Below are 17294 nucleotides of genomic sequence, written 5' to 3' on the forward strand. Positions count from 1 at the left end.
GACTCTTCCTTTTTCTTTTAAAGGGAACCTGTCACCGGGATTTTAGGTATAATGCTGAGGACATGGGTTGCTAGATGGCCGCTAGCCAATCTGCAATATCCAGTCCCCATAGCTCTGTGTGCTTTTATTGTGTAAAAAAAACGATTTGATACATATGCAAATTAACCTGAGATGAGTCAGAGCTTGAAAATATGACTCTTCTCTGGTCACACAAGTAAGATATGACTCTCTTATGTTAAAGGGAACCTGTCACCGGGATTTGGTGTATAGAGCTGAGGACATGGGCTGCTAGATGGCCGCTAGCACATCTGCAATACCCAGTCCCCATAGCTCTGTGTGCTTTTATTGTGTAAAAAAAACGATTTGATACACATGCAAATTAAAGACTGAGTGATCTGTTACTGCATCCACATGAAAGTTTAAAACACCAGAATTTATTTATTTCAAAAAAGATTTCTCTTGTAGAAATGGGGCAGAATATTATTGTGCGTGGTCTGGCAGTACTGTATCGACTGTACAAAATATAACTGTTTTATAAATCCCCAAACTTCCAGCGCTCCGTGTAATGGAAAAGAAGAACCTTCTGTTAGCATCAAAGCTCATCCTTGACCTGCAAGATAAAAAAAAATGTTTTTCAAGTTTTTGTCTAAAAGTACACAACAAATGCCATATTTTTGTCATTTAGTAGTGCCCCTAGAATCCCAGCATGGCCCCTCATTTCTGCATCCCCTCTCTCTTCTCAGATACTGATCAAGCTATGGCTGGGATGATAACATATTTTTTGGGCAAAGGATAGAAAATTTCCGTTCTGCAAAAATGAAATCTGTAATCTGATTGGTTGGTATGAATGACACAGATTTTGTAATAAGGATTATTTATGATTGTCTAGAGAAGTATTCCTTGCAAAATCCCATAGAAGCACAATTGCTAATTTATCAGTGTTACAGCAATATATAATTACAGTGTAAGCCTCTGTTCAGACTGTTCTGTTGGAGCCTCCACAGCAGACTCTGTCATGTTTGCCATGAAAAATAATGCTGTATACAGCACTTTTTTCCTGTTAATATTATGGACACCTCAGGGAAAACAGAAATACCCCATTATAAGTCACCGAGAGATGTTAAGTACCAGTGATGTCCGTCTTGCAACAGATGATTTTGGCTTTTGTTATATCTGGATCCACAGCAAAAATGTGAACAGAACCTTATACGGTGTACCGTATATGCTTTATTCACAAATCAAACATGTGGGTTATAGCTAGCATAGTTCACCACTATTTGTGCACAGAAAAATGGTGAAAAACATTAGTAAAACAGTCAAAGTCAGGAAAGTCTCGCTCCCCTGTTCGACACTGGCATGAGCAGAAATGTCATTGGCTGAGTTTAGCCATGCACGTCAGCCATGTAATAGTAATATTCTCAGGCAAGGTCATCAATAAGTGATCAGTGCTGGTCGGACTTCCAGCACCCCCGCTGCGTGCTGTGGCCTCTTGCTAGACCAGTAACTTCACTGTCATCCGTCACATGGCCTAGGCACAGTTCAATCCCATTCAAGTCAATCGGGTTGAGCTGCAATATCAAGCACAGCCACTATCTAATCGATGGTGCTATACCTGGTTAGCTGCGAACCTCTTCAAACAGCTGACTAGTGGGGGTGCTGGGAGTCAGACCCCTACTGATCAGATGTTGATTACCTATCCTAAAGATAGGTTATCAGTATTAAAGGGAATCTGTCACCACGATTCTGGACTATTATTTTCAGTAATACATGAGTAAGGAGTCCAGATTAGCATTTTTATTTATTTTCCTACTGTCCCTGGTTCCCCCCACTATCAGCACTCAAAGCTGCCCTGAAATACACAGTCCAGACTGCTGTGCCATACCATCATAGTGGAGAGGACTCCTTATCTGCAGTTCTACTCATATATTAGAGCAGATAATAGTCCAAGATTGTGGTGACAGATTCCCTTTAAATACCTGGAAATCCCCTTAATAATACTTAAAAATATATGATGTGATGAACAGAGTATACTGTTTTTTTCTCACCTTATGCCTACGACATTCACATGGGAAGTAATTCTCTGACGTATTCTCCACTTTTTCCATCCCATCTCTTATTTTCGGTTTACTCACCTGCAGTTTTGCATAAGTCTAAATAAAATGAAAGACATTTAGGAGCAATGATCTGGAGGTATAGCCATACCATTACTGAGCATGACTATTCATACACATTGGAAAGACTCCAGCACATGCACTGAATGGATAACAAACCCTTAGGCCCCTTTCACACGGGCGAGTATTCCACGTGGGTGCAATGCGTGATGTGAACGCATTGCTCTCGGACTGAATCCGGACCCATTCATTTCAATGGGGCTGTGTGCATGAGCGATATTTTTCACGCTTCACTTGTGTGTTGCGTAAAAATCCCAGTATGTTCTATATTCTGCGTTTTTCACGTAATGCAGGCCCCATAGAAATGAATGGGGCTGATTTTCACGGATGGTTGCTAAGGAGACCAGGGATGAGCAAAACGGGACAACATTTACTTTATTATTTTCCATTATAACATGGTTATAATGGAAAATAATAGCATTCTTGAATACAGAATACTAAGTCAAATGTCAATTAAGGGTTAAAAAATAATAAAAACCTTACTCACCCCATCCACTTGATCGCGCAGCCGGGTTCTTCTTCTTTGTTCTTCTTGAAGGACCTGCAAAAGGACCTTTGATGACATCATTGCGCTCACCACGTGGTGAGCGCGATGACGTCAGCGAAGGTCCTTTTGCAGGTCCTTCAAGAAGAACAAAAAAGAGGATCCCGGCTGCGCGATCAAGTGGATGGGGGGAGTAAGGTTTTTATTATTTTTTAACCCTCACTTGACATTTGACTTTGCATTCTGTATTAAAGAATGCTATTATTTTCCATTATAACCATGTTATAATGGAAAATAATAAAATCTACAGAACACTGAACCCAAACCTGAACTTCAGTGAAGAAGTCCGGGTTCGGGTCTGGGTACCAAACATTCCGTTTTTTAATCACGCGCGTGCAAAACGCATTGCACTCGAGCAGAAAAAACTGAAGAACGCAACGATTTTCCCTGAACGCACCCACATCCTATCCGGCCCTCACCCGCGACACCCGTGTAAAAGAGGCCTAAGGGAAGTGGATTTTCCAGCATTATTAAAAAAACATTCCGGTCCCAGGGAACCCCTAGTTTTTGGCATAAGCACTGGGTATAGTATTCTACAAGATATATTCTGATTGGTCAATTACTTTGCCCCCTAATTCAAAGCATCTCCGAAACAATTTTGTAAAAAGGACACCACTTGCTCCTGCTGTCTTTCGGGGAACCAGTGACACAAGGTTCCTGAAAAAAACAATACCCTAGAACAGCGATGGTGAACCTTTTAGGGACCGAGTGCCCAAACTGCAACTGAAAACCCACTTATTTATCGCAAAGTGCCAAGACGGCAATTTAACCTGAATACCAATATAGTATATCTTCCATGTACTTTATCATGTAGCTATAATAGCCGAGTCCATTCAGTGCGCTGCCTGTGCTGTTCATAGTGTGCCCTGTGCTGATCAATGGCAGGAAAAGTCTAAGGTATATTGGCACACCATAGACTTTTTCCAGGGTGCGGGTGCCCAGATAGAGGGCTTTGAGTACCACCTCTGGCACCCGTGCCATAGGTTCGTCACCACTGCCCTAGAATGTCATTCTTCGCATCTGCTATACAGAGTCATTCAGTGCGTACATGGGAAATTTTCTCAAGGTTTGCATCGAAAATAAACATCATGTGGTGTTAACAGACTCCCACAATGATCAAAAGGCAATTATATAACCCATTCCTGACACAGACCTTTTTGCTTTTTACTCCCTGCCTTCCATAACTTTATTTTTTTGTTCACATAGCTGTATGAGGGCTTGCTTTTTGCAGGACCAGTTGTACTTTCTAATGGTATCATTAAATATTCCATACGATGTGGTAAGAAGCTGGAGAAAAAATTCTAAATGGTGTAGGACTGGAAAAAAAAGCAATTCTATCATTGTTTTAAGGGTTTAGTTTTCATGTCGTTCACTATGCAGTAAAACTGACCTGTTAACTTTATTCTGCGGGTCAGTACATTTACAATGATAACAAATTTGTACAGTTGTTCTTATTAAAAGTCATAAACCTTAAAAAAAGGTTTTTCTTTGTATGACCATACAGCATTTTTAGATTTATGGAGCTGCACAACCGCTCATTTTTTGTGGGGCAATCTGTAGTTTTTATTGATACTATTTTCAGGTATTTAGCACTTTTTGATCACTTTTTATAACCAATAAACAGATATTTGGCAATTTTGATTTTTTTTTCCCCATTACACGGGTCATTATACAGGAAAAATACTTTTATATTTTAATAGTATGGGCATTTTTGGCCACAGCAATGCCAATGATGTTTATTTTTGTCTAAAATTGGGAAAGGTATGATTTTATTTTTTTATTTTTTTCGAAACTGTTTAAAAAATGTATTTTAACCCCTCTTTGGGATTTGAACATGCAGTCGTTAGATTGCTTATATCATGGATTGCAATGGTTTACAATGGAAAATCATGGTCCCTGTCACATGCAGGGCTTAAGAACCATGGCAGGCCTTGGGGCCTTCAGAAAACTCCTGGCTGCAAAAGCAACCAAAAGACTCCCACAGTCTCCTTGCTGGGGATAAGGGAAAGGCCTTCGGTCAATAAGGGCAAACCTCTAAGATGCTGTAGTTGCAATTGAGGGGTTCAAAGTGTGTGATCAGAGTTGTCTTCAATCACAACTCTGCCTGCAGGTGTCTTCTGTGTAAAATAGCAGGCGCCCACGTGGCCAGCTAGGCAACCCAACATTCACTATACATGTACTGCAGATGTTGAAAAGGGGTTAAAAAAAAAGCTGCAGCAGGTAGGAATGCAAATCACAGAAAGCATGTGACATTTGTGAGATTTGTTCTAAAAAGTACAAGCAGCAACCAGTAATCCCAGCTGTCATATAAATGTCATGTGGCAACAGGCCATTGTTCCATAGAGCTACAAAAAAAAAAACGCATCACTCCAGACTACTGGTGACTGCATTTTCTTCATCTTAAGTTACCGAAGTATTAGATATATTTCTGCAAATTTTATTCAGCAAATCTATATTTCAATTAATCATCACAAACAGGTATTGGTAGTAAGTGATTCAATAAAAAAAAACATTAAAGGGGTTGTCCTAGCTCAATATTTATGGCATATGGCTAGAATATGACACAAAGGTCATATAGGTGCGGTTCCCACCTCTGGTTTTACTCTACTATCTCTAGAAAGGGGGCCCCCAAATTGAAGGAGAGCGCAAGGTGCATGGTTGTCATCCTCCCCATTCACTGCCACGGGACTTACACAAATAGTAGAGTGACCACGCTCCGCTATTTTCTCAACTTCCATATAGGTGCATGGGGGTGGCTGTGCATGAGCAGCTGCACACCCATCAGATCAGGGGGCCCGTTCTGGAGATAGAAATGGGTCCCAGAGGTGAGACCTTCACCTTTTTTGTAACATTTGTGGCACATCCTAGAGATATGCAGAAATGTTGAGCTATAGAGCCCTATAGATATGAAATGAGCAGAAGCACATATGCTTGACCATTGCTCCATTCTCGTGATTGTTGGATCACCACCGATCAGACACAAAGTAGACACACAGAGGAAGATTTATCATCTGGCTTGCACCAGAAAATTGGCTTTAAAAAGTTGCAAGCTGTGTGCTTGCGACTTTTTAAATGCGACTTTTTGAAGGAAAAAAAATAGCAAGTATCTCTTAATACGCTGCCTTCGCCACTTTTCCAGAAGGGGCGTGACAATGGTGGGAATGGGCGTGGTCAACAGCCAAGACAAATTTATCTTCATTTACACTAGTTCTGGTGGCAAATAAAACCATAAATCTACGTCAGTTCTGAGCTGTTGTAGATTTCTGTTTAGGCACACAGACTGCCTGAGGATACGCCTAATTTATGATGAGGCCTGTGCCTCATCATAAACTAGGTACATCCTCCGGCAAAGCAGGGGATATCAAGACCAGAGCAGAAATCACCGTTCTTGATAAATCTCCCCCATAGTTTATATCTTGTGGCAACCCCTTAAATGTTTCTTCTACTGCCACTGAGAAATCAAGAGACTAAGAGTGGCTTCACTCCCAGCAACCCAGATATGCAGGGAAACCTGTCATTTAGGCAAAATTACAGCATGTGTGATTATTATTATTATTTATTATTAAAGTGCCATTCATTCCAAAGCTGTACATATGAAAAGGGGTATACATAGATAATACAGACAATTGCAATAAGCATGAACAAGACGAGTTACAAACTGGTATGGAAGGAGAGAGGGCCCTGCCTGTGAGGGCTTACAATCTACATGGTATGGGAGAAGGACACAGTAGGAGAGGGTAAAGTTGGTCATGGCGGTATAGAGGCAGCAGGGTCACTGGTTGAAGGCTTGTCTGAAGAGGTGGGTTTTCAGGTTTCTTTTGAAGGATTCCACTGTAGGTGAAAGTCTGATATGTTGGGGGAGCGAGTTCCAGAGTGTGGGGGATGCACGGGAGACGATTGTGGGAAGAGGTGATAAGAGGAGAGAAGGAGGAGAGGAGAGAAGGAGGTCTTGTGAGCATAGGAGATTGTGTGTGGGGATGTATCGGGAAAGTAGCTAAGAGATGTAGGGAGGGGACAGGTTGTGGACAGCCAGTGAAGGGATTGGCAGAGGGGAGAGGCAGAGGAGTAACAGGGTGAGAGGTAGATTAGTCAGGCAGCAGAGTTGAGGATAGATTGGAGGGGTGCGAGAGTGCTAGATGGAAGGCCACAGAGGAGGATGTTGCAGTAGTCTAGGCGAGATGATGAGGGCATGTACAAGCATTTTCGCAGACTCAAAGTTGAGGAAAGCGTGGATGCGGGAGATGTTTTTGAGTTGGAGGCGGCAGGTGGTGGAAAGGGCTTGGATGTGCGGTCGGAAGGAAAGGGCAGAATCCGAGGTCACTCCAAGGCAGCGGACTTGGTTGATCGGGGAGAGTGTGCAGCCGTGATCGTGATAGATAGGTCTGTTGGGGGGGGGGGGGGGGGGGGTTGAGCAAGATGTGGGAAAGATGATGAATTCTATTTTATCCATGTTATGTTTTAGAATGAAAGAGGAGAAGAAGGAGGATATGGAAGATAGGCATTGTGGGATTCTGGATAGTAAGGTGGTGATGTCTGGACCAGAGAGGTAGATTTGTTTGTCGTCAGCATAAAAGTGATACTGAAAGCCATGGGACTCTATGAGTTGTCCCAGGCAGAAAGTGTAGATAGAGAAGAGCAGGGGTCCTAGGACAGAGAGGGAATAAGACGCGGAGGTGGTGTGAGAGAGGGAGACGCTAAATGTCCACTCTGTGAGGTATGATGTGATCCAGGAGAGGGCCAGGTCAGTGATGCCATGAGATGAGAGAGTTTGTAACAGAAGGGAGTGGTCGACAGTGTCAAAGGCAGAGGACAAAGAGGGAGCACTAGGAGAGATGAGAGGACAGTTCAGAATGGACATGTTGTTCAAGTAGCTTTGAGGCATATGGAAGAAGTGAAATAGGGCGATAACTGGACAAAGAAGATGGGTCAAGTGAAGGCTTTTTGAGGATGGGTGTAATGGTAGCATGTTTAAAACCAAAGGGGAAGACACCAGAGGTTAGTGATAGGTTGAAGAGATGAGTTAGAGCTGGGATAAACACCAGGGGCGTAGCTAAAGGCTCGCGGGCCCTGGTGCAAGAGTTCAGCTTCGGCCCCCCTTGACTTAGTGCTAAGTGGCCAGGGGCAGGGAAGCACAGAACCTTCGTGCTGCCTAAGGCAAAAATTGAAATGTCTCCCCCCATGCCAAATTCTTGACTTAACTACTTCCGTCCAGCCAGAGGTATAACTTGACCAGCATGCACTTTCTATAATACCGGTGTCTTCTTATGCACCACAAGGGTCTTTGGGCCCCCTCAGGCTCCTGGGCCCAGTAGCGACTGCTACCTCTGCACCCCCTATAGCTACGCCCCTGATAAACACTGTTGTGAGGTTAGGGATGAGGTGGGATGGGATTGGGTTAAGTGCACAGGTGGAGAGATGTGATCTGGAGAGTAGAGTGGAGAGTTTTTCTTCTGTAATGGTGGAGAAGCGAGTTTTGGGAGAAGAGGACTGAGCAGTTGTGTAGAGGGCCTGTGGGGACTATGCACTGAAGCTTTCTCTGATGTTGACTATCTTTTGTTTGAAGTATGTGGCAAAGTCCTCAGCTGAGATGAGAGGAGAGTTAAAAGTGTTAAAAAGTTGTTTAGGGCTGTGGACCAGGGAAGATATGAGAGATGAGAAGTAGGCCTGTTTTGCATCAGCGAGTGAGGATTTGAAAATGAGGAGGGATTGCTTGTATGTGGTGAAGTGATCCTTAGAGTGGGATTTCTTCCATTGCCGCTCAGCAGCCCTGGAAGGTTGTCTGAGTTTCTTGGTCAGGTTGGTGTGCCAGGGTTGTCTGTTGATTTTTCGGGTTTTGTTGTGTGTGAGGGGGGCAACAATGTCCAGAGCTGTACTTATTGTAGTGTTATATAGGGTGGTGGCAGTATCTGGGTCTTGGAGGAAACAAATGGTAGAGAGTGGCAGAAGAGAGTCAGAAAGCAAGCGAAAGTCGAGATGTTTAAGGTTCCTGCGGGGGGGGGGGGGGGTTAGTGTGTGGACCGGGGAAGCAGCAGAAGAGACCAATGAAGGGAAGGTGAGTAGGTTGTGGTCGGATAGGGGGAGAGGCGAATTAGAAAGGTTAGATAGGAAGCAGAGGTGGGTAAAGGTAAGATCCAGAGTGTGACCATCTCTGTGGGTGGGAGCGGGAGACCACTGTGAGAGGCAGAAGCAAGAGAGTGATAGGAGTTTAGAGGCGGCTGAGTGGCAGGTGTCAATAGGGATGTTGAAGTCACCCATGATGACAGTGGGGATGTTGGCAGAAAGAAAATGTAGGAGCCAGGTGTTAAAGTGGTCAACAAAGATGGTGGCTGGGCCTGGGGGGCGGTAAATGACAGCTACTTGGAGGTTGGAGGGAGAGTAGTAAAGGCAAACAGAGTGTACTTCAAATGAAGTGAGTGTAATGGAGGGTGGCAGTGGAGTTGGGCTGTAGGAGCAGGTGTCAGATAGGAGAAGACCAACTCCTCCACCATGTTTGCTGCCGGGGCGGGGGGTGTGAGTGAAATGAAATCCGCTATAAGAGAGTGCAACAGGGGAGAAGGTGTCAGAGGGTGTCAGTCATGTTTCTGTGAGACCCAGAAAGGAAAGTTTTCAAAAGATGAAGAGGTCATAAATGTAGGACAGTTTGTTACAGACAGAGCGTGCATTCCAGAATGCTCCTGCAAGAGGAACCAAAGGAGCAGGGGTCAGAGGAATGGTTATTACGTTTAAGAGGTTGCAGAAACTTGTAGAAGGAGATTTGTAGTAGGAGGTAAAGGTGATAGTGGGGATTTGCTGAGGGGGGCCTGGATTTGGAGAGATATCACCAGCAATAAGGAGAAGCAGAGAAAGTGTTAGTAGGTCAGAATAAGAGTGGGCATGATGTATCTGTGTGAGTTTGGGAAGGGAGTGTTTTACATTGCCAAACATGTTTGTGCAAGCGGTCAGATGAGAAGGTAAGATGGAGGGAAAAATGAATAGTTCCTTGCTGGTTGAATGGATGTGGGGGTATTTCAGGAGGTTTTGGAAAAGTGGTAAGAGTAAGATGAAAGATTGAAACATTGATGGAAAAAAAAAACTGTTTTATTGTTTTTTTTGTATAGTGACCAACAAACTTCTATAGCTGGGCAGTATAAGAAACGTATCTACATGCATGCTGCTTACAGCTGGCTTGTAAATGCGTAACGCCCATTTGTAAATTTCAGACAATAAAAAAGTGGAGGTTTTAGAAGCCAGAAGACTGTGGTATCTGTAAAGTGGGCAATATATGCTCAGATTGGTAACTAGTGGATAAATTATCACGAAGACCCCATTGATATGAAGTATAGAATCCAGTGTCAAACATAGTGTACATACAGTGCTGGGAATTTTTGGATGTTCTCATAAATAAGCTAGAATGCTGTAAATCACTGTTCACACATACAGTTAAAATGAATATGCATGCACAACACAAATTATAGACACCCTAAAAATAAAATTGAAACAAATGTGCTGCCTTGCCCTGTATTATTACAATTAGGCATTTTGCCTGTTATTGGTCTTGATTCACTCAAAACCAGCACTGCATTTGTATTTCATTGCTTGGTATTGTAAAAGTGAAGGTTAAACCAATAAACGGAGGATGTTAAATATTAAATCGTTTCAAGGTAATAGATTTTACTACATATATCATAAAAAAAAACTAAAAAGAATCTTAACACTATGCTGTTAAGTAGTAGAAGAGGAGTTAGTCAGCAGGAATATTAGCATATACCTTAAAGGGTTTCTACCACTTCGTTTCACATATTTAGGTGTCAGACACTAGCGATCCGCTAGTGTCTGCTCTAACAAACCATCCTAATATAATAGGTTTTGGGGCAGCCGTTTTGCTAAAAAAAGAACTTATATCGATATGCTAATGAGCCTCTAGGTGCTATGGGGGCGTCATTAGCACCTAGAGGCTCGGTCTACCTTCACAAACTGCCGCCGCCCAGCGCGTCCCTCCAGCCCGCCCATCTCCTCCGGAATGCGATCCTCCCTGTAAGCGTATGTATTCGGCGCATGCGCAGTGGATGTCTGACCGCTTCCCTGCTCAGACATCTCCACTGCACCTGCGCCGATGACGTCATAGTCCTCCTCAGTATAAAATCCAGGTACAGAAAGCAGAGTCTACATGTTTCGGGCACAATGCAATCTTAGCCCTTACTCATGACTGTTTCAGATACACTGTGAGTTACTTTTGTAGAGAGGAGGGGGAGGTTCCCTCACCTGAAATAATCAGGCTGAAATTCAACCCCTCCCTTCCACAAATGTGTACATAGGTAAAAACATGCCAAAAGACAATTCATATGGTCCATAAAACAATAGATTGAAGGGAATGGGAAATAAAGGAAGAAAAGGAAAGAAATAAACCGTTGGTTAGTACTGCAAGATTAGATCCAGTTTCTTATTTAAACCTTGAGGCTGGCGACTTTCAAGTCGGAAAATCCAATATGATTCTCTGTTTAAGAGTTTCCTTTTTGTGTCGCCACCTCTTATTGGTTTTTTAACCTTTTCAATGCCTTGTACTGACATATAGGAGACATCACCACCATGTACCATGGCAAAATGGAGACTTGCCGCAGATATGTTGCGGTTCTCATGGTGCGGTATGTCTGATATATGTTTTCTGATGCGTGTTTTTATTGCATTTGTGGTACATCCCACATATTGTAACTTGCAACTTGTGCATGTTGTGCAATAAATCGCATAGGTAGTATTGCAATTTAAAAAGGATTTTATTTTGAAAACCTGGCCGTTAATACTGGATTCAAAATTTTGACAGATCTTCATATATTTACAACAAATGCAAATGGAGTGACCGCATTTATAATTTCCTGTTGTTGACAACCATGTATTTTGTGTTGTTCGGGACTTGTCATTTTTAAAGAGAGATGGGCTCACGGAACTGGCTATGGTGGGTGCCTTTCGGGCTGCGCATTTAATGCCATTGTGTGCCATGGATGCCCATATTTTGTCACACGCTAGCACTGGGAAATGCTTTCTGACGATGTTACAAATTTGGGTGTATTCCTTACTACAGGGAGTGCAGAATTATTAGGCAAGTTGTATTTTTGAGGATTAATTTTATTATTGAACAACAACCATGTTCTCAATGAACCCAAAAAACTAATTAATATCAAAGCTGAATATTTTTGGAAGTAGTTTTTAGTTTGTTTTCAGTTTTAGCTATTTTAGGGGGATATCTGTGTGTGCAGGTGACTATTACTGTGCATAATTATTAGGCAACTTAACAAAAAACAAATATATACCCATTTCAATTATTTATTTTTACCAGTGAAACCAATATAACATCTCAACATTCACAAATATACATTTCTGACATTCAAAAACAAAACAAAAACAAATCAGTGACCAATATAGCCACCTTTCTTTGCAAGGACACTCAAAAGCCTGCCATCCATGGATTCTGTCAGTGTTTTGATCTGTTCACCATCAACATTGAGTGCAGCAGCAACCACAGCCTCCCAGACAATGTTCAGAGAGGTGTACTGTTTTCCCTCCTTGTAAATCTCACATTTGATGATGGACCACAGGTTCTCAATGGGGTTCAGATCAGGTGAACAAGGAGGCCATGTCATTAGATTTTCTTATTTTATACCCTTTCTTGCCAGCCACGCTGTGGAGTACTTGGACGCGTGTGATGGAGCATTGTCCTGCATGAAAATCATGTTTTTCTTGAAGGATGCAGACTTCTTCCTGTACCACTGCTTGAAGAAGGTGTCTTCCAGAAACTGGCAGTAGGACTGGGAGTTGAGCTTGACTCCATCCTCAACCCGAAAAGGCCCCACAAGCTCATCTTTGATGATACCAGCCCAAACCAGTACTCCACCTCCACCTTGCTGGCGTCTGAGTCGGACTGGAGCTCTCTGCCCTTTACCAATCCAGCCACGGGCCCATCCATCTGGCCCATCAAGACTCACTCTCATTTCATCAGTCCATAAAACCTTAGAAAAATCAGTCTTGAGATATTTCTTGGCCCAGTCTTGACGTTTCAGCTTGTGTGTCTTGTTCAGTGGTGGTTGTCTTTCAGCCTTTCTTACCTTGGCCATGTCTCTGAGTATTGCACATCTTGTGCTTTTGGGCACTCCAGTGATGTTGCAGCTCTGAAATATGGCCAAACTGGTGGCAAGTGGCATCTTTCTCAGTTCATGGGCAGTTATTTTGCGCCTTGGTTTTTCCACACACTTCTTGCGACCCTGTTGACTATTTTGAATGAAACGCTTGATTGTTCGATGATCACGCTTCAGAAGCTTTGCAATTTTAAGAGTGCTGCATCCCTCTGCAAGATATCTCACTATTTTTGACTTTTCTGAGCCTGTCAAGTCCTTCTTTTGACCCATTTTGCCAAAGGAAAGGAAGTTGCCCAATAATTATGCACACCTAATATAGGGTGTTGATGTCATTAGACCACACCCCTTCTCATTACAGAGATGCACATCACCAAATATGCTTAATTGGTAGTAGGCTTTCGAGCCTATACAGCTTGGAGTAAGACAACATGCATAAAGAGGATGATGTGGTCAAAATACTCATTTGCCTAATAATTCTGCACGCAGTGTATATTGTGTGACAAAAATATTTTTTCTTTCCTGGTTAGATATCTCTCAGATTTTTTGTGTCTTTGTTTCTACAGGTGTGTTCAATAGTATATTCCTATTCATATGTCGAATATCTCTGCTGCATTTCTTTTTTTCGGAATATGCTCTACGTGTTAATCTACTTATGATGTTTTGCGCCTCTGTTTCATAGGTCGACTCATCACTGCAATTTCTTCTAGCCCTAATTAGTTCTCCTTTTGGTATATTTCTGATGGTATGCATGGGATGGCATGACTGTGCATGTAATATTGTATTGCCTGATGTTGGTTTTCTGTAGGTGCTGGTGTATATGGAGGCCGTGGCGGAGTCTCCCCTGAGGCGGAGATCCAGGAACTCAATGTTCCTGGCGCTATGTTGAACGGTAAATTGGATACCGTTCACACATGCGTTCAGATAATCTGCAAAAGATGGTATGGCCGCCACATCACCAGACCAGATAAAGATCAGGTCATCGATGTAACGGCCATACCATCTTATGCTATCCGAAAATGGGTTGGTGTCGATGAGGAGGAAGCCCCTCTCCCACCATGCCATAAAAATATTGCATCTTAAATATTACATCTTAAAAGAGAAAGGAGAGTCCAGTTTATAAGGGTCTCAGATTTAGGGAGGGATAATACACTTGAGAACTTCATTATGAGGTGGTACTGTAAAAGTGAGATATATCTAAGGCACCATAGAATAAAGAACATGCACTTTTAAGCTGTATTTTTGGACACTTTCTTAATGAGGGATATATGCTTCATGAAGAACACCGCTTGCATTCCTTGGTACAGGTAAAGAAGCTTTATGCATGAGAAGTAGAAAATGAACACATAAAAAGATTATGTCCTTTGTCAAAGACAAAACAAGTAAGAAAAAGTATGTAGCCAGTGTCTACAGGATGCTGTGAATGACATAAAAATAACCTGGGAGGGTACAGTCTCTCACGCAACATATATATTACAAGGAATTTAAAATGTGCAAAAGTAAACCAACTGACAAATCGTGTGGCCTTGGTATTCTAAAAGCAAAAGAGAAGAATGCTAAACTATAAAACTTCTAGTCCTACATTATAAATACTGCAAAAATGTGTGGCTCTACTTGCAAGCTATGAGTGGGAACTTTAGGTAAATTAATATCACCACAAACGGTAAAAGGTTATTTTAGAATTCTGGAATTTACATGCAAAGATTTACATAAACCTATTTTTATTAATGTGGCAATGGTGGTCATATTATAAAGGATTAATAAGATATAAATTGGGAATAAAAGGTTAATTTATGCAATGTCCAATGTCTAAACTAATATAAAAATGCCTGCTCTAAAAATATCTCTTCTAATAGATCTGAAATAGACTACATTATGGTGATTTATTTCAGAGGTTTTACCTCTTTAGTACTTTTTTCATATTTTGTTATGTTGCGGCCTTGTGCTACAATAAAAAAAAATATATCAAGTTTTCCTCCATAACTCTGCACCCCATGATGAGAAAGGGAAAACAGAATTTTAGAAATTTTCACAAATTTTTTAAAAAGGAATAAACTAAAATTTTGCATGGATACTGCTTTTAATCATCTTGGAGATGTTTCTCAACCATGATTGGGGTCCTCCTGTGGTAAATTCAATTGATTGGACATGATTTGGAAATACACACCCCTGTCTATATAAGGTCTCACAGCTGACAATGCATATCAGAGCAAAAACCAAGCCATGAGGAGGAAAGAACTGCATGTAGAGCTCATAGACAGGAGTGTATGGAGGCACAGATCTGGCGAAGGGCACAAAAAATTTCTGCTGCACTAAAAGCTCCAAATAGCACAATGGCATCCATAATTCTTAAATGGAAGAAGTTTGGAACAACAAAGACTCTTCCTAGAGCTGGCCACCCCACCAAACTAAGTAATCGGGGAAGAAGGGCCTTGGTAAGAAAAGTGACAGGGGCGGCGTTCTGTGTGTAGGTGTGTAGGCACCTACACACCTAACGCCGCCTCTGGGCAATTGCTCATTTGCATATGGATTAAACTGCGTTTTTCCTGCTGGTGAAAGTCAGAAGAAAATTACAAAAGGTACCATTTTAATCATGGATAGGTGTGCTAGAGAGCCATATAAGTGTTGTATAATGTCATATTTAGGTGACAGACTCTCTTTAAAAATTATGGAAGCCACTTTGTTCTTTGGAACTTTCAACGCAGCACAATGTTTGTATCCTCCTTCAGATCTGTGCTTCCACACAATCCTGTCTCTGAGCTCCACAGGCAGTTCTTTCCTCCTCATGGCTTGGTTTTTGCTGATATGCATTGCCAGCTGAAAGACCTTATATAGACAGAGGTGAGTTTTTCCAAATCATGGTCAATCAACTGAGTTTACCACAGATGGACTCCAATCCAGTTGTAGAAAGATCTCAAAGGTGATCAAGAGACATGGGAGGTCCCCAAAGCTAAATTTAAAGTGTTATAGCAAGAGGTCTTATTACTTATATCCATGAGAAATTTTTGTGTTTCCTTTTTAATACATTTGCAAACATTTTTAAAATTCTGTTTTCACTTTCTCATTAAGGGGGGTTGAGAGCAGAATGATGGGGAGGAATTAGATTATTATTTTTTTTTTTTCATTTAAGCACAAGGCTGCAACGTAAAATGTGTAAAAAATTGAAGGGACTGAAGACTTTAGGCTACTTTCACACTTGCGTTTACATTTTCCGGTATTGAGATCCGGCAGAGGATTTTAATACCAGAGAAAAACGCTTCCGTTTTGTCCACATTTATTGTCAATGTGGACAAAATGGAACTGAACAGAACGGAATGCTCCAAAATGCATTCCGTTCCGCTTGGGATGCGGAGCAAAACGGATCCGGCATGACCCAAAATGCAAGTCAATGGGGCCGGATCCGTTTTCTCAGACACAATAAAAAAAGGATCTGTCCCCCATTGACTTTCAATGGTGTTCATGACGGGTCTGTCATTGCTATGTTAAAGATAATACAATCGGATCCGTTCATAACGGATGCCAACGGTTGTATTATCAGTAACAGAAGCGTTTTTGCTGATCCCTGCCGAATCAGGCAAAAACGCAAGTGTGAAAGTAGCCACTGTATACATATATTACCTAAACAGAAGTAGACCCAAGCATATCGCATACATCTTATCTAGACTACTGTGTACATATAACCCAGAAGTGGCTATGTTTAAGTAATCTTAATCTGTGAAATTTATCTAGATTTGCAAGATACCTAATGACCAAGGTTCAAGGTGTCTTGATGAAACATGAGATAAACCAAAATAAAACTACTGTCGAGCATAAATAAAGTTACTTCGTAAAAAACCATATAAACAGAGCTTGATAACAGAATCAGATAATCCGTCAGGACAGTGTGTAACAAAAGTGATCTAAAATTACAGGTCTCAAACTGTTGCAATAAAGATAACAAATACATCTCAAGTAGTAACCAGAACAGAATTGTATAGTCTGCAAATGTGCTTGATATGACTACAAAATGTTAAACGTGATCTGCGACTAAAGGCCCCTTCATACTAGCCGAGAATTGGCCAGATAATTGCTAACAAGAACTCTGTGTTTTTTGTCCTGACGCCTCTCTGCATGTTTGGCGTGCTGCGGCCACATCTCCGGCCCGTCCCCATTAGAGTGAATGGGGTCGGGGTAGACTTCTGGCAGCACACGTGTGCAAACGTTGCTACGGATCCTGCCGGACAAGCCCAACGCCAGTGTGAAAGACACCTAATCCATCACAGAGTGATAATAAAATATATACAGGCCTAGAGAGTTCTGGCGCATCGTTATTTCAGAATAAAGCTATAACTTACTTGGAAAAGCTTAAAATAGTAGCAGAAAACATGATCACCCATTAAATTGTTTCTTGCAAACTGTTGTCCAGCTTCTGCAATTTTTTTAGCCTAAAATAAATATGTGAATGGATAAAAAAAAATTGTTAAATATTAATACACA

The 17294-nt window shown here is 41.7% G+C and overlaps 1 protein-coding gene across 1 annotated transcript in view; it reads right to left on the reverse strand.

Annotated features, from left to right (window-relative positions):
• Nucleotides 1-403: 403 nt before the first annotated feature.
• Nucleotides 404-17294, reverse strand: part of POGLUT2 (protein O-glucosyltransferase 2) — a 120058-nt gene continuing 103167 nt past the window's right edge. Inside the window, exons 8-10 of the mRNA XM_040425246.1 lie at nt 17153-17242; nt 2046-2150; nt 404-610 (exon numbers count right to left, since the gene is read on the reverse strand). Of these exons, the coding sequence (XP_040281180.1) occupies nt 593-610; nt 2046-2150; nt 17153-17242 (213 nt within the window). The 3' untranslated portion in view covers nt 404-592. The remainder of the gene's footprint in view (nt 611-2045; nt 2151-17152; nt 17243-17294) is intronic.

The sequence above is a fragment of the Bufo bufo genome, chromosome 3 (assembly GCF_905171765.1).
Source record: "Bufo bufo chromosome 3, aBufBuf1.1, whole genome shotgun sequence".
NCBI lineage: Eukaryota > Metazoa > Chordata > Amphibia > Anura > Bufonidae > Bufo > Bufo bufo.